Source organism: Saccostrea echinata, unplaced genomic scaffold (assembly GCF_033153115.1).
Source record: "Saccostrea echinata isolate AGI-Se365-2 ecotype Australia unplaced genomic scaffold, CSIRO_AGI_Sech_v1 ptg000029l, whole genome shotgun sequence".
Lineage (NCBI taxonomy): Eukaryota > Metazoa > Mollusca > Bivalvia > Ostreida > Ostreidae > Saccostrea > Saccostrea echinata.
The window spans coordinates 43,994,146-44,016,541 of record NW_026889778.1 but is presented as its reverse complement, the minus strand read 5'-3'; the positions used below and the strand labels follow the sequence as shown (position 1 = coordinate 44,016,541).

General features: G+C 33.9%; 1 protein-coding gene across 1 annotated transcript; it reads right to left on the bottom strand.

The window, feature by feature from the left end:
- Nucleotides 1-3,472: 3,472 nt before the first annotated feature.
- On the bottom strand, nt 3,473-4,379 carry LOC133194858 (piggyBac transposable element-derived protein 4-like). The gene is made up of 2 exons (XM_061330766.1): nt 4,070-4,379; nt 3,473-3,911 (listed from the first exon to the last, which is right to left on the bottom strand). The coding sequence occupies exons 1-2, from the start codon at nt 4,315-4,317 to the stop codon at nt 3,554-3,556; spliced, it is 606 nt and encodes a 201-aa protein (XP_061186750.1). The 5' UTR covers nt 4,318-4,379; the 3' UTR covers nt 3,473-3,553.
- Nucleotides 4,380-22,396: the final 18,017 nt, after the last annotated feature.

The window sequence follows — 22,396 nt, the reverse complement described above, 5'->3', positions numbered from 1 at the left end:
CTACATCGCCAATAAGATCACGCTAATAGTTTTATCTTGAGTTTATTTGCTAATGACACATTTCCACGTTATAAGTGAACATGTTTGGCAGAAAAACAGTGGAGTGTAGGTGTATATAACTCTCATTATTAGTCCTCTACCGGTGAAACAGGAGGGGACTATAGGTTTCCTCTGAGTCTGTTCGTCTGTCTGTCTGTCTGTCTGACTGTCCCTCTGTCTGTCTGTCAGTCTGTCTCACTTGGTTTTCCGCACTTTTTTTTCTAAACGCTTGAAGATATTGAGCTGATTTTTTGTATGTGAGTGTACCTTGATGAGTTACAGATCAAGTTTGCATTTCGTTCCGCTTCATGAATTTTTGACGGAATTATGACCTTTTAAATTTTCAGGGTTTTCCGCACTTCTTTTCTAAACGCTTGCAGATATTGAGCTGATTTTTGGTATGTGACTTTACCTTGATAAGTTACAGATCAAGTGTGAATTTTGTTCCGTTTTGACGGAATTATGGCATTTTCAATTTTTAACGGGAACCAGATTACAATTGCCGGTAGGGGACTAGTATTGCTAATGCAATACTCTCAGAATGCTTGTTCATAATTGTATACTTATATGAAATACTAAGGTTGATCCAAAAGTAAGGTCACAACTCCTATAAAATCTTTGATAATTGAAAGTTATCAATAAATTCTTTATGTTTAAATACCTCTGTCTATTTGCCTTAAATATGCAAAACTATTCCGAATATTAAACTGAACGCAATGTATGGTCTCGTCTAATGCAACACGTCATGAATATACGGTCGTCGTTATGACATTTTCCTTCGGCACTCATTTTTCGTTCATCCATAAATCTATTGAATCTCTCACCTAAACGTTTTTTCTATGTACACTACAAAAATTGTGCAGGAGTGTCTATTTTTGAGGTATTTCATAAAAAAAATGTAACTTTCTATAATGCATTTGCATTTTTATTTCACAGTGCGTACATCTAGATCTAGATCAAGTGTAGCTTCGGAGTCAGAGGTGACGTGAAAGGCTCATCCTCCTGGCACGTTGTTCTTCCAAGCATCTGTCAATCTCTTATTTCCATTTACTTTGGTATTTAATGCAACTTTTATATCTTTATAATATGAATTATTTCTCTTATATCTCTCTTTAAGTTAAGGTATCAAAACCTTTCAACAATCCAATGAAGTAGAAGAAAGTGAGTGGACGATCGGTCAATCTTTAACGTCACTTACTGACAATACTTAAGATCTACGCAAAAGATCGAATTTGAAAATAACATTTGGACAAAGTTCAGATAATTTTACACATACAACTTAAAACAAGATGCTTCATAGCAAAATTGCAGTAAAGATTATAAAAAAAAAAAAAACATGTGAGAGGTTAAGAAGATTTGCGGTAAATTGAAAAATGAATATCGAGAAGTCACGTAAAAAAAAACAAAATAAAAAAAAAACAAAAAAAAAAAAAAACAACAATAACAACAACAACAACAACAACAACAACAGAATAGGCTTATTGTTTTGTAGAATTTTATGAATAACATTTGATTATTAAGGATTTCATAGCAGTTGTGATATTACTTTTGGATCAACCCTCATGCATCGTTAGATATAGACCAAAGTTCTTAAGATCTTAATTTATCTTTTTTTTTCTAAGGTTATGTTCTATATGATGGGAAGAGTAAATTTTAGTACATGTACATGTATACGACAAAGAAGTTAACAAGTTCTGGCTATCTAGCTATAAAACATATCATGAAACAAAAGACGATTCAAACTTCTTAAAAATAATTATTCCTGAATATCACCATTCCAAACTGAAAAAAAGTACTCTGCATGTATTTGTCATTTCATCATCATCATCATCATCATCATCATCATCGATTTTGCGATTATCAAAGCGCATTCCACAGTTTGAAAACAAAATTAATAGGTGTCTTATTAATTTGCAGTCTTGTTGTTTGAAGCGAAATCATCCAGATAACTGATTTGCATTCATGTAAGTGTTGTTTTAGTATCGAAACCTAAACAGATATATTTATATGATAATATTATTAAACTCTAGTTAGAATAAACCATGTATTGTATATTAAGATTTCATAAAGTAATGTAATGGGTAATGTATTTGGCTATACCTATCTTCAGTGAATCTGAGGGGATATTGGAAAATGGACTTTTCCAATAGGCTGATCACCCCTTTGGTAGGTAGAATAAGCCAAGTGTATAAAAGGAGACGCTAGCAGATGTCAGGCCCTATATAACAAAATCAGTAGAAGTGGAGACTGAGAGAAGAAAGCTGAAGACAAGAGGTAATAAAGCCACTCTTTAAGAAATAAAGGAAATAAAGAATAAATAAAGAAAAAAAGAGCAAAGGTTAGAAGTTAGACACTAGTGGAAAGGGAGCAGTCAAGAAGAATTGTGGTGAGGTACCGGGGCGAAGTAATTCTGAATAAGGGTGAAAGAACCTGGTACTTCACAGAACAATGGCTGTTCCAGGAACACACTGCAGGTTACCTTGCTCTGGAACCACGGCCTACCATTCTTAAATTATTTGTACATAGATCCAATTAACTACAACTCAGATAGAGTAAGAGGAAAAATATATATATAGAACCCTTGTCCCTTGTAGAACCCAGTAGGTTTACACGTTACAGTAAGATATGTGAAATGTTTTACATTTGTTAATGAAATAGGTGAAATATATTATGTACTAGTAAAAAAAGGTTATCCCAAAATCTACCCCGATGTAAAGTATTAAAGAACAGATGTGTATGAATTGACATGAACATCAATTTTCTTTGTCTTTGCTATTTTATAAACTTTATTCTAGATTTCTGTATAAATGACGATTTAATTTTCAACTGCTTTCTGATATGTTTCATATGTACAACTTACTTAACCGTGACGCAACATACACTTAATGTTCACGTCATAGAAATATTACGTTACCTTTTCCCCGCAAGCTCTAGCGCGGTACAAGATTCTCTAAAGTTAAGCGTAAATAATAAAATAAAACAGAAAAAAAAACAACTTTACGTATTAAATATATTTCCCTTTTTTGCAAGGTGTAGTAGGTATTGATTAAGAACTTCAGAAGACATTTGTAAACAAGATAATTCTATAATTCATATAGGTTAACGTTTGAAATATAATCTTTTAAAAAGTAGTATTATTTTTTTTTTTAGAAATAAATATCAATGCAATTTATTTGCAATACCAACAAAATTCAAAATATCTATCGTGAAAAATTGATGTACTATTCAAAATAAATCAGGAAAATGCAATTTTGAAAATTCAACAATAACTTTATTCCTCTCGCTGTTGTTGGATTCCATGATGATCATTAAAACGGGAATTGCTGCATAGATGGACATTACAGACCCGTAGCAAGTGTCTTTTCTTTTCCTTGGTGTTGATACGAAGCACCGCTTGCAGTAGGACCTGGATCTCACCAACCTTACGTACAAATTTATAGTCTGTCAAATTTTGAAGTTTGTGACTTGAAGTAGGCTCTTTTCTCCCAGAAAATTTTCCAATCAGCTGTTCCGCTTATGCCAATCGAAAATCCAGTTGACTGTATCTTTTTTTCCTTGACTGACCACTTTCTTTAAAGATGATGAAGGAGTCGATGACGGCCAAATTAATAAGGAAATACAATAAGTACTTCCACCATTTTCTACTCTGTCTGCCTATACTGTAGTTCGATCGTAACTGATCGAAAATATCGACCCCTCGGAAATAATTTTGGTAATTTGCGATGGACTCGGGTCGGCGAATCACCACTGTAGATCCGTCCTTAAGTCTCCGTGACGCGGGTGTACTTTCCTGTAGGGGCGAAGAATTTGTCGCTAACACAGCCACGGGTCTGGTATCCATCCAGACGGTGGCCGTCAATTTGCCATCCTGTCTATAAACAAAATTTTAATACATGTAATTTAAACTCTTTTTGAAGTCACTGGAATGAATTGTGTATTTAAATTCATCAGCTGAGTAATTTGACACTGATTTTGAATTTCATAATTCATTACTACTTTCCAAATAAATAGACCAGTAGCAATTTAGTACCTGATGAGAAAATCCCCTTTATTAAGTGTGGGGAGGGACTTCAAGTCAGTGGGAAAGCCTTTCCTGTTCCTTACTATAGTGCCACAGGAGAAGATTTTCTTTGCTAGCAGAACTTTAGCTAAGGTTATCGATGTGAAAAAACTGTCATAAAATACATGAAAGTTCTTTCCAACAAGACTCTCTGTAAGCCTCTCTACCACGCCCTGGCCCAGCGGAATACTCTGTCGCTGACCACGTGCTCTCCCCATGTACACCTCAAACTGGTGACAAAAGCCGGACACACTGTCGCAGCGTAACCACACTTTGAGGCCCCAGCGAACAGGTTAAGATGGAATATACTGTTTAGCCTAATATAAATATATGTACATGTTTGGCTTTCCAGAAAGCCTGAAATGTCATCTCTTTGGCTTCATTAATGTCACAGAATAAACAGTGGAATGTTCTATTATTTTCTAAGCTATTACAGGCAGTAGTATCGCTTTTGAAAAAAAAATGGGGGGTGGAGGATAAAAAAAAATCGACTATTTATCTGAATAATCTTTGACAAGGGGAAAAGGGCTATCTGAACTCAACATTTTCATTTCTTGGAAGGAGGGATTACAACTTTTCCGACAAACATATTTTATATATATTCTCTTGGGATGATTTGACGTACCATACTGCAACAAAAGGTGAAAGAGGGGCAAAGGGTGCGCCTTTTCAATGTTTGGGGAAAAAAGTGGAAGGGGACGGCCCTCCTGGTGCTATGTGCCTGTATTATTTTACCTGTTGTAAATATGCTTTATTCAGTTTAAATATATTTTGTAAAATGTCTGTAAAAAAAAATTCTAACCACTGAGAAATATTCGTAAGAATTATTTAAAGTCATATATTGCGTATTCTTTTTTTTTTATAAGTTCAGATTACCTAACTTAAAGGGTCTTTCTGTTTGTTTTATTACTTTATATAAAAATAGGACTTTCCTGTAAATTACACAATTTAAATCAATCACGTTTCAAAGATATTAGAAATTTATAACAATAACCGATTCAGATTTTAATTAACAGACACAGTTTATTTTTTTTTAATCAGTCGAACTATGGAAACATGAGGTTATTCAAGTTCAAAATCGGTGAAAAATTTAATTTCAACGTAATAACATATATCATGTTTAGTAAACCCAATCTCGTATTTTTATTTTTTAGCTCAGGTACGCCATATGTAGCTTTAACAATTATTCCGAAAGAAGATGGATAAAAACTTAGCGTTCCTTTTGACTTTAGTTTTTAGCCGCCTACCACGGCAGCAAAGAAGTTTTAAAGCGCCAACTTAAATTAATCTGAACCTGAATTAATTCCAAAGACTTTCCTTATGTTCCTTAATCGTATCCTCTGAAGAGACTTGGCCATCGAGCCACTGGGATTTGATTGATTATCGAGCCACTGGGAATATCAAGGGAAAAATTGAGACACTCCAGCATCATGCCCTTCTGCTGCCCATGCAGATTCATGTTTTAACGCTATATTATGTATAATATAAGAACATGTACATGTATACGCTCCTGGGAAAAAAAAATCATGCATAGAAAGGTAATAAAATTGAAACGTTACCATTTAAAATGAAGTATTAACACACCGAAAGGAACCCCAATCTACCAACATCGATTTTATAGGCTGTTCCATAAGACAAACATTTTATAATTTTGGCTTTATTTCAAGAATACGAGGAGTGATTTTTTTTTTACCTTTTCTCATTGACAAAAAAAACGCAAATTAGAATTGCATAAAGAAAATGGTAACAGTTGCTTTGTTTATTAATTCTTAAAATCTGAGCCAGGTAAAGAAAACTGTATCTTTTCCTAAAACTTTCCTACTGGGGTAAATTTAAATAAAAAAGAATATAGTGCACACATCCGGGAAGATACTCATAATGTTTCTTTATGATCTTTATTTCAAATCCTGCAGCACTGAGCTACTTAAATCAGAGGCATTTATGTTTCTGCCTAAATTGTGCTTTTAGGTAAAATTTCTTTTCTTCGAAATTTCTTTTTTTTTTTATTAAGTTCTGTTTTATTTTTCATATATATACGGCATTAATTATCGATTGACTAAAGTGCTCATAAAAGTAAAGTTTTTGCCATTGTATATATGCATTTAATGTGAGTTGTTATTTAAATGTTTTCACTGTTTTCTTTCGTCAGTAAATCTTGGATCCACGCCTTGGCTTAAACATTCAATATGCCATGTTTTGTGTATTTTGATCCCCGCGCGCTGACCATCGTTTTACGCAATAGCCTAGATACAATGTTTATGTACATATATAAGCCGTTAAAAAAGACCCACCACCACCCAAGTGATCCTACCTCTATTACTCTTAATGAACCCTGGTGTAGTTTTATTTTAAGATGCACCATTTTGTTTAATAATAATATGACAGACTTTGGTCAATTTTGTTTACATCGCTATATTTAGAAATCGTGTCATCGTCAGTTCCTTTGTCAGACCGCCAGCTTATCAATGGCAGCTTACACTAGGACTTCACTTCCGGTGATTCAAACTTAATGTGTCATCTCCAGAGGGAGATGACACTAATCATGATTAATTCTAATGGGCATTCCATTTTTGTTAAATTTATATTTTTCCCATCACATCTTTTTTTTTTAATTTTTCTTTTTGTAGATGGCCTGGAAAAAGTTTTAATAACTTTTTTTTTTAAATTGAAGCTGCGGGAGGAAAGCTTGTTTATTTAAGAATTTAGAAAAAAAAAACTAACTGTATGGCGGCCTTTGTACGCAATCATCCCTTCATCAATTGTTTGGTATTGCCCTGGACTGTATTACTTATGTTCTCTGACACCAGGTCCATCAGGGATCGAATTTTGCAGAATTGATCATTGTCATCAGTAACTGAGCTACAATGTAGATACTGTGTGAGTTTTTCATAGCGTTTTACTGGCATGAAGCTCTGAAAACCGGCATTTGCCATGAACTTGTTCTTACTCCAGTAAAGTTTATAATCTGGTAGCTTGTTGATGCCCATCAAAATCAAGAGTCCAATATACGCTCTCATCTCTTCAATTGTACAATTGTACCAATGCGGATCATGACCTTTAGTTCAAATGTTGTGGGAATTTTAAATATATTATACATTCAAACCGTAATCCGAAATAAAAAAAATTGAATAAATTTATATTTAGAAATTTTTTAATGAATGAAATTCATTCATCTCCTAGAGGGGGAAGTTTACAGGGGTGGACCCCCCTTTTTTGGTTTCATTTCTTTCAAAAGGGATTGATAAGAAAAAAAGACCAGTGCACAATATATATTTCATTCTGTATATTTCAGTCGGATCTTTTATGCAGTGTGGAGCCTTGTTAGAGTAGTAGGCGTAGTCGCAGGGGGGGGGGGGGGGGGGGGGGGCAACGGGGACAAGATTATCTTTGTGGTAACTTTGTATAATTCTCTTGGTAGGATTGTCAATTTTTTTTATTGTCAAATATTTTCCTTACTTTAATAGCATATTTATATTTCACAAGTGTATTCCTTGTAACAAGGCCTTCTCTTGGGTACCAACAATTTTGACCCTTTGACATTGACCTTGGAAATTGAGGTAATTTTGAAAAAAAAAATATTCTGGCTATTACTATTGATCACTTAATGCTAGTGCTTTCATATTTTAAATATACATTCCTTGTGACAAGACCTTCCCTTGGGCACCATCAATTTTGACTCTTGACCTTGGAGTTTGACGTTATTTTGAAAAAAAAAAAAACTTTGACCTTGGCCCTGACTTGAATTGGCTTTCATATTTCAAGTTTGTATTTCTTGTGAGGAAAACCTCCCTTGGGTACCAAACCAACACATTTGACCTTTTGTCCTTGGAGTTTTACCTACTTTTGAAAAACATTAACCATGACCATAACTTTTGAGTGAATGATGCTAAGGGTTACATATTTCACATGCGTATTTCTTGTGACAAGACCTTCACTAGGGGTTATTTAATATTCCCTTTACCTCAAGTTTGACTTACTTTTAAAATCTTTAACCTAGGACATAACTTTTGAACCTTCTGTGTTAGGGCTTTCATGTTGACATCTGTATTCCTTGTGGCAAGACCTTTATTTTAGTATCAACATTTTGAATCTTTTGACTTTGAATTTTGATTTGCGTCTGAGAAACTAACCTTTGCCGTGAGCTGCCATACGGGGCCATCAGTGTTTCACAAATATATATATTTTTTCACCGTATGAAAATTTTTTTTAACTTCTGTAGACACCACCGAGCTGAGCCTAACGGATTGATGCAATATCTGAAGGGTGCCATTAGGGCGTTATGGTACCACTACAGAGTATACACAAACGGTAAAAATTTGACTTATTACATTTTCAAAAATGAAATACTGTTATTTATTTATTGGATAAAAGTGGTATTCTCTCACAGTGTGAAGATATATCAAAGTGATATTCTGTCAGAGTGTGAAAGGATATCAAATTTAGTAAAAATTATTTCTGCCTGTAGTAAGATAAAGATAACTAAACCATCTTGATAGAAACTAAAACTGCCAATTTTTATCCAAATATGTTCCTAAAATGTTTTCAATCTCAAAACTGCTAAGCTATGACGTACAACTGCTCATCTATGACGTCACAGCCTATGACAATGTGTTCAGAAAAGACAGAGGCAAAGGGAAAATCAAGGAAAATGTAATAGACAAAGAATTCAATGTTTTGTAGTTAGATATGGAATTTATTTCACTTGCAAGACAGGATTTTTTGATATTTTCAGTTGTGCTTCGCACTCGTGTTAATATCAAAAAATCCAGCCACACTCGTGAAAGAAATTCCATATCCAACTACAAAACATTGAATATCCTATATTTTTTTTTACAGAACCAGTTACCAGTCACGGTAGCCTAGTGGTAGGACATTCGCTTCGTGATCGGAAGGCTCGGGTTTGATTCTCGTTCGCCGCGCCGCGTCAAACTTAAGACGTAAACATAGGTAGTGACTGTTCTTTGGCCAAGCACCCAGCACGAGTCTTTCGGATGAGACCTTTATAAACCAAGGTCCAGTCTCATGGTAGGCAATCCCTCATAGCTCAATTGCCCTGAGTGCCGAGTACAGGTCTAAATATGAAGCCCTTCATCGGGATACTGCAACGTCACTTTTTGAGTGAAAAACTCTCGAATGGGACATTAAACAATAAACAATCAATTAATCATAAAAAAAACAGTGAAACTTTGAACAAATATTTTGTTGAAGAGTCTGTATTCCTTAAAGACATGATACACAAACATTTTACACTTTACAGAATACGTCATAATAATGCACCAGAATAAAAATACATTCTAAGCGGATGAAATAGTAGCACTTGTAGAAAGTCAAATTTATTTGAGTGTCACTGAAGTTTGGGCACTTTCTAAAATGTTTCCAAGTACGGGAAACAATTTCTAAGTAAAAAAAATGCTCTTAATTCTCTACTGTTAGAACATTTGATCTTGCATAGTCAAAAATGCCAGTCTGACTAGGATCCATCATGGAAAACTTGAATGATTCATGTAATCCGAGCATCACTCTCTCAAGACAATATCTTTTACAACGATTTCATTACGAAATAAATGAATAAATGAATAATTGAGGAGAGTTATTGCATCAATATAAAATTAATTATAAATGTTGATTTATCCAAATAGGTCTTTATTTTGTAGACAAATTTTAGATGAAATCTTTATCATATTGAAATTAAGTATTACTTGTGCTAGTTGTTTTGACAATCTTGTCCGTGTCGTTGGTCATTATTACTGCTTAGTATATGTACCTACATATATTTACATTTACCATTTATTCTTATTTTGCTACCATTGTATCTATGTTTTATATATTGGTATACCAATGCAATTTTTATCTAAAATGTTCTGTATTTTCAAGTACTACAAATAAGTAGTTGAAGGGAATTTGATTTAGGTTTTTTGTTTAAAAATGACTCTTAGGGTACACATGCAAGATTAGGATATAGGACAGGAAGCACTCTTATTTTTTTTAAAATGCTATGTCGCCAATCTGTAAGTATGCATGCCAATTCTTCCTGTTCGATTTTGTTTGTATGAAATTTATAGCATCATGTTCTTTAATTAAGATAATATATTTTTGTTGTGGTTTTTTTTCTGATGGCGATTTTATTTTAGAAAATGCAGCTGGTATAATGTTTGTTTGTTTGTTATTTAACTTCCTCGAGGATTTTGCACTCATATGAAGACGCCACCACTTGCCGTTGGAGAGCTGCAAATTTTGCATTTATTGTATGATTATTTAATATCTGCAAGACGATTGAGCAAATCAGTTTTCACTACAGGCAATATATCATGATTCAAAAATATGCTCCTAGAAATGTGTAAAACAGCTTGCTAAGGATTTATTATTGCTAAACCGCATATTTTCCTTTAAAGGCATCCTTATTTTCATGCTACATAAACATATCTCTGTATCGAAATTGAGAAATCTAAAATATCATTGACAAATAAAAGTATATTATTATGCCAATTTGCTTAATATCTAACTGCTCTTTTCTCTGTTTTATAGCTAAAAACAAAAAAAAAGGCTTTTTAGATTAAATGGTTAAAGAGTTTTTATCACGTATTGAAATTTCTTTCAAATGAAACACTATTATATTCCTGAAACATACAATTAACGTTAAATTTTGAAATAATTTTGAAAACCGTCGTAATTAGACGATAAAAACGCCTGTAACATAGGGTTTTCGAAGTAAAAATCTCCACTAATTAGATAGGGGTCATATTGTACTGAAACGTCATAGGTGTCAATGGTCAGTTAGAAGTAAAGCTTATCGTAAGAAAAAATATATTGAATAGATTTTTACGTTAAATAAATAGACTTCACAATATGGCTGGTTGAAATTAAGACATCGGCCATATTCCTTTGGTTATGGACGGTCAATGTTTTATGTATGAATGTCTAGCAGAGAGAAATAACCAAGAAAATATGCCGACAATTGGAGAGGTCGCCGAAGACAAAGCCGTTTAAAACTCAGGACTTTTACTGATTAGAACGAATAACTTAAGTTAAACTTCGTAAATATTTATTAATATGGGAACTTTAAATTCTCCTTCATTATTTCAATTATTTATATATAAATAAATCCTGAATATCTTGTATCTGTTGCAGCAGTGATCATCATATACTAGAAGTGACACTACTTCAATGGCGCTGTGCACCATTACGAAGTTCACAACATTCCTACAAGATTCTGCGCGACTTTTCAAAATGCGTGTTGGAAATTTATTTTTTTTTTTCTTAAGAAAGGTATCTTTTCCTTAAAATATTTTATAGTACAGAAAATTCGTGATCGGGCAGAAGCGATTGTTTTGAATGGAGATAAACGTCGTAGCGTTTGCAAACCCTCCCCCTTTTCACCTCTAGATCTCGACCAAGTCCAGGAAATGTGGAAAAAAATCTTCCTAAAACCTTTCTTATGCACATTTGTACATAGACACAAATTATACCCAACTAGCTGTCAATTATCCAATTATCTCTGAATTATTTCCTCACAGGTTTAATAGAAGCAACAAATGAGCCCTTTTGTATACACCATAATTACTTCGCTTGACCAGGATTGATACCTATGACGTCAGAGTAATGGCGCGAACATCGGCGATCAAAATATGCACATTGAGAAATTCAAACTTTGAATCGCTGAAACATCAAAAATATTAATTTCCTAGCAAAGAATATTAAATGTATGATTTAAATAACATGTAAACATTGTCATATCAAAAAGAAATTGAGACGTGATAAAAACCCTTTAATGTTTACCATAGTTTTTATGATTTTGATATATTTTGATACATGAATTAATGTTACAAAATATAAAAAAGTGCAATTTTAAGCTTCCACATAAAACAAAGCATGGACAATTTATTTACATGGACAACAATCCAGAGAAATAAGGATTTTTTACTTTTGCTTTCCATCAGTTTGCATATTTTTTTTTTCATACTATGGCATATCTATTATGGAAAAACACCATGGAAAAGTGTACTTTAGAAACTATATTTTGATCGAATAATGTTTTACAAAAGTTTAAGATATTAAAATTTGTACCTTATTTTGATTGTGTGATTAACTGCTACCAAAACTTCAATATTTTCAACGTCAATTCAGAATCATATAAATATGTGCTTAAAACGACACATCATTTTAAAAAAGTTCAATGATTTTCTTATCTCCACAGTACAGAAAACTGAGGATCAGACAGTCACTTTGTAAAGTCAATAAAAATGTGGTCATTTTTTAACAGTCTTATCCAAGGTACAGATATTGAAGTGATAGCTGAAATAAGATTTAAAAAAGAAAAAAAAAACATAGAAGACGATTTTTATATATATACGAGCATTCATTGTTCAATCTTCAAAAAATAATAGCAAGTGTTCGCGATCACAGGCTCCATCTTAAATTTATCATATATATATATTTTAAAAATATCCCTACGCATCTTGTAATCTTCTTAGATTTAATTAAATAGATAATTAGAAGAATAACATAAACAGAATGGTAGGTCTTTTAAAAACTGTGTAATGTTTAAAAATTGTTTTGGATTGTAATTGATAATTCAGATGTAACACCAGAATGATGCATTCACCAAGTAAATAAAATGTAGTAAAAAGGCATTTGATTTTTTTTTATTATTTGACAAACTGTTCATATTAGACAACATGTCATCGAATCAGTATAAATTGATAAATATCAACAAATGTACTATATACGTTATGTGAGAAAGGATATTAATTAACCTTGATAGATATGTACAAAATTATTGACATAACAAGTTTTGTATTACTGTCACAGGGTGAATTATAATTAATTAATTAATATTACTAATTATCATTCATATCATATTCATACATTTGTCTAAGGCATTATATCATTATAGTAACTAGTGAATTCCGTTCTCACTACGGAATTTACTACGTTCATTCATTGCCTTATTCATTCATTCATTCATTTATACGGGTGAGTGGTCAGAGAGAGTAATGGTTGTGTGAGTGGTCAAACTGGTTTTACTCTGTCCCCTGCGCATTCAGGCCAATGCTAATTCTCGGGCACTCCAACCTTAGATTTTGGAGAGAGAAGACGCTCTCTCTTCCCAACACAAATTTATCTCACGATAATTGTGAACTTCAGTCTAGGAATTACGGTAAGAAATAATTGGTAACGTATTTCTAAGGATTTAACTGCTATACAATATCTATTTGATCATTTTATTTAAATCGAGTATTTTCAGTGTACTGTTTAAAAAAATGTATTTAGACCCATCCCTTAAAACCGCACGTGACATTTGGTACGATTGACTAACGTCATATGATGTCGTATGTAAGTTAAAGTACCAAACAAAAGCATGAACAGTGCTGATTTTAATGAAGAACGTTTTATTTACTTTTACTGTTTATCTGCATTATATCGATTTAATCAAGGCGAGTTTATTTTTTGTTGAACTTTTGTTGTTATTCTCGCGAGAACGTAGCTTTAACAAGCGATGCATTGTGGGTCCAGAATTACTGCGGAAAAAATCATTTGGATCAATGTGCAAAGTCTAGATTTTCTATTCGCTCAGGCGTTGCTTTAAGAGCTCGCAGTGACGAGCGGCGCTTCGCGCTGCACTCTGCGCTCGTTAAATTAAGATAAATAAACACTGCATAATTCTAAGCAATATTTTATCTCAAGCAGACTGGAATATATTAAATTTGTATCCTTTTTTTTTTACCTCTGATAAACAGAGAATACTTCTTATCGGATGAAGTTAGAAACAGATACCACTTGTTTTGTGTTATCGCAATCAGTGTATTAATAAACAACACTATATAGCAATATAAACAATCCAGTGAACTGTTTATATTAAGTTTACTGTGTGTTCGGACATCAGCACTCAGTCCCAGGAATATCATATTGCATTGCCAGTCTTAATACTCTGTACATATGTTTGTATGCTTTAGTCTAGAATAAAATGCTAATCTGTAAAGATGCCTTCTAGTACTCATTTGTGTTAAATAAGAACAACGCAAAATTGGCGAGGATTAAAACAATGGCTGGATATATTCGGAAGATTGAGGCGTTTGATGACACAGTTGATACAGAGTTGATGACACAGTTGATATGTGGACAGCCTACCCAGAACGTTTAGAACAGTACCTTGAAGTTAATGGAAGTTAATGGAATTACGGGCGGCAAACATGTCCCTGCACTCTTAAGTTTAATTTGGGGAAAGACTTACGCTTTACTAAGGAATCTTACAACACCAGATAAACCAAAAGACAAGAGTTTTAACGAAGTTGTCATGGTTCTTTAAGATCATATATTACCAACACCCTTGGTGATTGCGGAATTTTTTTTTACAAAAAAGAGAGCTAAAAGAGGGCGAAAGTGTCAGTGAATACGTCGCACAGACCAGGAAACTTTCTGAGTATTGTGACTTTCAGGGTCTAAATGACACTCTTAGAGACCGATTTGTTTGCGGACTCAGAGATGAACAAACCCAGAAGAAATTACTGACCGTGCAGGGGCTCACCCTGGATAAAGCCATTTAAATAACGGTCGCTATGGAAATCGCATCAAAAGACGCCTTGGAACTGCAAGGGAAAAGTCGTGAGTCTGGAGTCAACAAATTAAAATTCCAGAAATCGAAAGCAAAGTTGGAAAAACCGAAACCTGTGAATTGCTACCGATGTAACAAAGGTGGCCACAGAGCAGAAGAATGCAAATGTTACAGATGTAAAAAGAAAGAACATATTAAAGCGGCATGTCGTGCAAAGGACCAGTCATTCAAATTTCCGAAGAAAGTGCATGAAGTAGACGAAGACAATGATTCAGGATTGTACACTGTACCGGTAAGCGAAATGAAATAATAGTGGATTTGTCTATTGACGGGAAAAATGTCAACATGGAACTAGACACGGGTTCCACAGTCTCCGTTATTCCGGAAAAAAGTTTTTGAGGAATTGTTTCCCAGGAGAAAACTCAAGGATACAAGCGTCACTTTAATGACTTACTCAGGAGAAAAACTCAAACCTCTTGGTGTAGTTTGTGTAGATGTCTTATACAGAGATCAACGGGAAAAGTTAGAACTGAATGTTGTTTCAGAGGAAAAACCGATACTTTTCAAGCGTGAATGGCTACGAAAAATCAAATTGGATTGGAATTCCCTGAACAACGTTAACGTCACACTGGATATCAATGAGTTATCACTGATATTGGAGAAAATTCTTGATAAACACAGTGCCGTGTTTACAATGGAAACTGGATCCGTCACTGGAATTAAGGCGAACCTCATTATGAAGGAAAGCGCTCAACCAGTATTTGTGAAAGCAAGATCGCTTGCTTACGCTCTAAAACCCAAAGTTGAAAAAGAGTTAGAACTACTAGAAAAGTGAGAACAACATTACCAAAGTTCCGAAAAGTGAATGGGCCACACCAATAGTACCGATAGTAAAGAGATCAGGAGATATCTGAATTTGTGGGGATTTCAAAGTTACGATAAATCCGCAACTTGAAATAGAGCAATATCCATTACCTCTTCATTGGCAGGTGAACAGAAATTCTTAAAGAACGATTTGAAGAACGCAAATTCGCAACTTGAAATAGAAGAGGAATCAAAGAAATTTCTCACGATCAACACACATCGAGGATTGTACCGTTACAATCGACTCCTCTTCGGGGTATGGTCAGCACCTGCAATATGGCAACGCACTATTGACACAATATTGCAAGGATTAAATGGAGTACAGTGCATTCTGGATGACATGGTAATTACGGGTAGGAATGATGTTGATAATCTTGAAAATTTACGCCATGTTCTTCAAAGACTGGAGGAATATAGCTTGAGAGCGAATAAATCCAAGTGTCAGTTCTTCCAAGACCAAATTGAATACTGTGGTCATTTAATTGACAAACAAGGATTACAGAAAACCAAGGATAAAATTACAGCTGTGTTGGACACTCCAGAGCAAACCAATACCACTCTACTTCGTGCGTTTCTAGGTTTTGTGAAATACTATCACAAATTCCTTCCAAATCTATCATCCGTTGCACACTCGTTACACAAACTCCTGAAAAAGGATGTCAAATGACAGTGGACCAAAGAATGTCAGGAAGCGTTCGAGGAAGCAAAAAAAAGTTAGTAACTTCTGATCAAGTATTAGGTCAGTATGATCCAAACTTACCAATCAGGTTAGCGTGTGATGCGTCACCTTTTGGATTAGGCGCAGTGTTGTTTCACGTGATGAAGGACTGGACGGAGCACCCGATCGCGTTCGCTTCAAAAGCTTTAAATAAAGCTGAGAGGAATTACAGTCAAATTGACAAGGAAGCTCTTAGTATTGTGTTTGGAGTAAAGAAATTCCTAACTTATCTGTATGGTCGCGAGTTTACTTGATAACCGATCATCACCCGTTAGTGTCAATTTTCAACCCTTAGAAGGGAATTTCAGTCAACTCTGCTGCACGAATGCAAGACATGCAATATTTTTAAGTGGATATACGTACAACATTGAATATTGCAATACAAAACACCACACGAATGCAGATGGATTGTCAAGAATTCCTCAGGAGAAGGGGGGACTTAAGGCCGAAGACTTAACTGATGTAGCAGATGTGTTTACACAGTCAAATGGAAGAAATATCAGGTATTACGCACCAGGAAATTAGAAGAGAAACATCCAGAGACAAAATTCCGTCAAAAGTTTACGATTGCATTGTTAATGGTTGGACTGAAAATGAGGATCCAAATCTAAATGCATACTTCAGTAGAAGGAATGAATTGACTGTTAGTCAAGGCTGCATCATGTTGGGATGCAGAGTTATAATTCCACAACGATTTCAGAAAAGAGTACTTGAAATGTTTAATTCAGCTCACCACGGAATCGTGCGAATAAAACTTCTGACGAGAAGTTACGTTCGGTGGCCTGGAATCGATTTGGAAATCAAAAAGCTTGTTAAAAGTTGTTTTGGATGCCAGAAGCAACGCCACAATCCGAAAACCGCACCCTTACATCCGTGGAAATGGCCGTCAGCTCCGTGAAAACGTATCCACATTGATTTCGCAGGACCATTTAAGGACACATGTTTCTTATTGTCGTGGACGCACATTCAAAATGGCCAGAAGTTATTCCTATGCAGACTACCACGTCAACCAAAACGATTATTACTTTGCGTAATATCTTTGCAAGAAACAGATTACTGGAGCAGCTTGTTTCCGACAATGGCCCACAATTTTTGTCTGAAGAATTTCTGAAATTTATGAAGCTAAACAGAATAAATCATATCCAATCAGCACCCTATCATCCTGCAACAAATGGCCTGGCGGAACGTTTTGTTCAAACTTTTAAGGTATGAAAGCCATGCATAAGGAAAATGCGGACATCTATAAGAAGTTAGCAAATTTTCTTCTTACGTACCGTAACACGCCTCACGCCACAACAAACGAAACGCAAGCGATGTTATTCATGGGCAGGAACCTTGGATGCCGTTTTAACCTTATCAAATTTGACCTAGGACGAACTGTTAACGATAAGCAAATGAAAACTGCAATCACTACCAAAGCAGAGAAATTAAGAGAATTCAACACTGGACAGCAAGTGGCCCTTAGGGATTACCGCAGGAAGGAGAAATGGACCAGCAGCGAAATTATTCAGCGCAAAGGACCATTAAACTACAAAGTGAAAACACAAGCAGGGGGAATTTGGAAGCGACACGCTGACCAAATCCGAGATGCCGAGTTCAAGGCCGACCCTGAGCAGAATTCCGATGTGGTAATACCAATAACCGATGCAGCTAACATTGAAGCAGACGAGACGTCTGATCAATCACCGCCGATAATTACTGCACCACAGGGGCGCCGATATCCGTTGCGAACCAGGAAGCCTGTGGTCAAATTAAATTTGTGAATGACACCGTATAAGTAATAATAATTCCCATAATAGCCAATAATTACATGTAGCAGTGGTTGTAGTGCGCGTAGAAACAGAAGTTTCTTTTGCAACCACATTAGTTTTGTAAATGATTAGGAACGTAGTAAAAGTTATTTGATGTATATCTTTACTAATTATTTCTTCTTAGATATTTTCTCAATGAAAGGTTAATTAAAATTGAATATTATTTTATCTGATGGACATGAAATAAGAAGGGAGGAAATGTTGTTTTCTCGCATTCAGTGTATCAATAAACAACACTATATAGCCATATAAACAATCCAGTGAACTGTTTATATTAACTTTAGTATGTGTTTGGAGATCAGCACTCAGTCCCAGAAATATCATATGTACATATGTTTGTATGCTTTAGTCTAGAATAAAATGCTAATCTGTAAAGGTGCCTTCTAGTACTCATTTCTTGTGTTAAATAAGAACAACGCAAAAACTCTAAGTTAAATCCAAGTTATTATCATACAAGTTTTATCATAAAAATGTGTTTGTACAGCAAAATTCTTGATGTTTTCTTCAGAAGGGTCCTATGTGACATGTCTCTCTGTTTTTATACTAAACATTCCTGAAATCCCCGCAATATACTATAGTAATACTTGCTAAAATGCAACATTCACAACATTTATAGGTTTGAATGCATCTGATTATTGTGTACGAATTTGGTTGTGAAAATACAAGCTATTGACAAACAAGTTGATGAAACAAGAATGTCAAAAGTCTTGTTTAAAGTCAACATTTCGCAGGTTCTATGGTCGTTAGAGTGACCTTGTCAGCAAATATAATCATCTATCATAAGGTCAAATGCTGACTGACGTTAGTCATACTTATTAATTTTTCAGTTTTTTTCGATCATGACAAGGAGCACACAGCGGATGTGATCGGTCGGCAGGGAATGCTCACTCCTCCATGGCATCTGATTCCACCTGATGTTTTAGAGGTGTGTGACTGTTTTGCTCCTGATTTGTATTGTTTCAATGGACTTTTGAGCTTGAATACTGTATGTTATCTCCATATTTTATTTGGTGCTAGTTATTGATTGACATCTAGTAACGATTCCCTTGTAGACTTTATACATCTTGTCTGGTGGTCTTGGAAAACATCAAATTCATTTTTGGTCTTTTGATGTTTACCGCATATACATGTATCAGTGCTATTATAGTGGCAAAGAAGCGTTCATTTTGTGATACGAAAATGTTTGGGAAGAATTAATCCTTAAGCCATGTTCGAAATACAATTAATCTATCTATAAGATCTAGAAGAGGGCTTAATTGCATTACAAAAATAGACTGTATATTCCCAAAAAGATAGTTTAAGAGTTGTCAAAGATGATTAAATACTCTCTTTAATCATGCATACAATTCTATCACCACAAGTAACATAGAAGCCAGGATTTTATGAATTCTTTTTACTTGGATATCTGTTTGCTTTAATCCCTTTAATCCAAGAGACCATATTGAGATTAACTGTATTTTTTGAAATGTATAACTATCTTATTTTTATGGAAGAACGATTTCATTTCTTTGTTTAATATGACAATGCTATTAATACAACGGAAGAATCATGCATAAAGTACCGAAAAAATACTTGTTATTAATTTCAGACGCATAGTATAAAAAGATACACATTCGTTCTGGTATATATATATATATATATATATATATATATATATATATATATATATATATATATATATATATATATATATATATATATATATATATATATATATATATTTATATATATATACAAAAGTTCACATAAAAATTTTAATAAACATGAAAAATCATTCAAAATGTCTACTTTTGAAAATTGACTTTGACGTAGGCGGCAGAATTCCTTCGTTCGCAGTTCTTCGTCAAACCTGGTCTCTCTAGAAGCTGAAAATTTATATACTGTGATATATTAATTCCAGTGCATATCCGTTTGCTTCAAGACTCAGATGAGGAATGTTCTGGTTCTGGTGATTTTGCCATAATCATGTAATATTCCCCCTGAGAACTATCACCGTTTGAACTTCTTTTATTTTGCACTACCTTACTTTTCATTTCTATCGGCATATCTTCTAATATGCCACCTCCTTCCACCTCTAGGGGATGATAAACACTAGGTAATCTCTCCACAACTCTTTCATTTTTTTCTAACGAGCCTTTATTTGTATTGTTCGACAAATCAGCAGAATCTGGTACAACTGTCTGAGATATTAAGACACTATGTTGAGCAACTGGGCTTTCATACACCGAATATTGCTGACCTTTCTTAGTAGACCTTGTTTCTTTTTTATAACGATTTTCAGTAACTGTACCATTTATTCGTTTACCAGCCGATATGATCACATTTCTGGAATTGACCTTATAATCTCTGACCAATGCATGATAAATTTGAGTCTTTTCATTTTTTGGGGAATCTTTTTCCACTTTGGTTGGTACACGCATTGTTGACAACTGTGATGATATGCTTCCGTTTTCAGAAGCACTAGTGCTACTATTTGGACTCTCGCTGTACCGTTCTTCTGGGGAATCTTCAGCCAGAAAGTTAGATACACCAGGTTGAATAGCTTTTACCTTCGATGGACCCTGTAAAATATATATAAAATAAACATTACATTTATTAAAAAAAAATTCAGATATTTATTACTTAATAATTCGAATGTATTCTTGTGCAGATGATTGTCATTTACTTGCACTATATTCATTGAAATAGTATTTTTTAAAATCATCAAGCTGAGAAGATATGAAAGGAATACAAAATCTGATATTATTTATAATTTTTTTTTTCTGCAGAATTTTAATCTAATGACATTCCAGGAAATATCAGCAATTAGATAAGCTGTCATACACAAAGCGTTAATTAACGGTTCCATTTTACACTTCCCATTGATTATTTCATTCAGGAATTTAGCATATTTCAGCAAATATATGCGGTTTAAATTTTCAAATTATTAAATTTTATTTTAATCTTCTAAAGGTATTAAAATGAAACAACATCGTTTATAAGCATCTGAATGAAATTGTTCAACTCACTAGTACTTTTTAAGGAAATCACCCTGCTTGGGTTCAAAACAATTTGTGCTAAGTGTTTTTAAAAAGACGTTGGTAAGTTACATTCTGAAATGAGATGATACATTGTTATTATAGAAGACCCCAAGCGATATCGATATTTAATCAATTATTGGCATATATTTGTAAATTGATAATGATGAAAAACGAGACTTGCGGGTATATTAAGGGTTGATACCTTGGATAGATACAAGTTAAGTGTTATGGCTGGGTGACGGTTTGGGTAAGATTTTAGGTTAGAGGGAGGATCAAATGGTTAAGTAAACATGTTTTAAACAATCATGATTCGATTGCGATATCATACGATGTCATTGATATCTACAGTAGGGCATAAGAAATAAACGGAAAGTACATATACAGAATTAGTATTTGTTTCATTTGTGTAGAACGGATTTTTCTTATTTTAATACTGAACATATGCTGATAACTAAAAGTTCAATTAAAGAATGTATCCTTTATAGTCTTGGTTGTTCTTCCATACAAATAAAAGAGGTTACTGAAAACTATGTAAAAATCTGAATGTCTAATTTTAATTGCCCATGACGATAACTATGAGTTTTATTTCTCTCTGAATAATTGATATATACTTATTATATTTTAGGAAATTGTTGTTAAGAGTTTATTTCTGAGAAAAAACTCGAAAAACTCAAAAATAAGAATAACGATTTAAATGAAAAAAAGAAGACAAACCGGGACATCGGAGATATCTTGATACACAGTTTCTCCTTCTTTTGACTGAATTGACAAATTCCTTTCTGTCTTAGGCAGCAGATGTACATTCTGTTTGGAAAATGACACAAAGCCCTCATGTCTACGAAACAGGAAAGTTTATAATACATAAATTTTTTTTTTTAATTTTATTTCATAGAATTTATTTTCATGAATGAATGCACTAAGAGAGAGAGAGAGAGAGAGAGAGAGAGAGAGAGACAATTTGATGTTAAAACTAAACCGTTTTAGGGAACTAAATCTGATGCAACAATTAAATAAATTAATGTATTGAAAATGATACAGATTGAATAAAATATACAAACCTGCAATTTTTCTTATATTTGTTAAGAAGAAACCAAATGACAGATGTTAATAAAATTCCAATCAAAAGTCCACTTCCTCCACTTTTAATTACAAAAAACACACACTGCGTGTCTTCAGTTTTCTTTGGCGTGTGTTCTACATGTACTAAATAAATTAATAAGTGGTGTGTGATGCATTCGTTTCATTTTCGGGTCAATACGTTGATATCAGGATTATTTATTAGTATTAAGTGTACTGTGCACAAAAAGTGTACTTCAATAAGTATTTAGGTAC

Coding starts and splice junctions, on each gene's coding strand:
- LOC133194858 (XM_061330766.1), bottom strand. CDS start 4,317: ATGGGGAGAGCACGTGGTCAGCGACAGAGTATTCCGCTGGGCCAGGGC. Junction 3,912..4,069: donor AAAGGGGATTTTCTCATCAG/GTACTAAATTGC, acceptor TTTTGTTTATAG/ACAGGATGGCAAATTGACGG.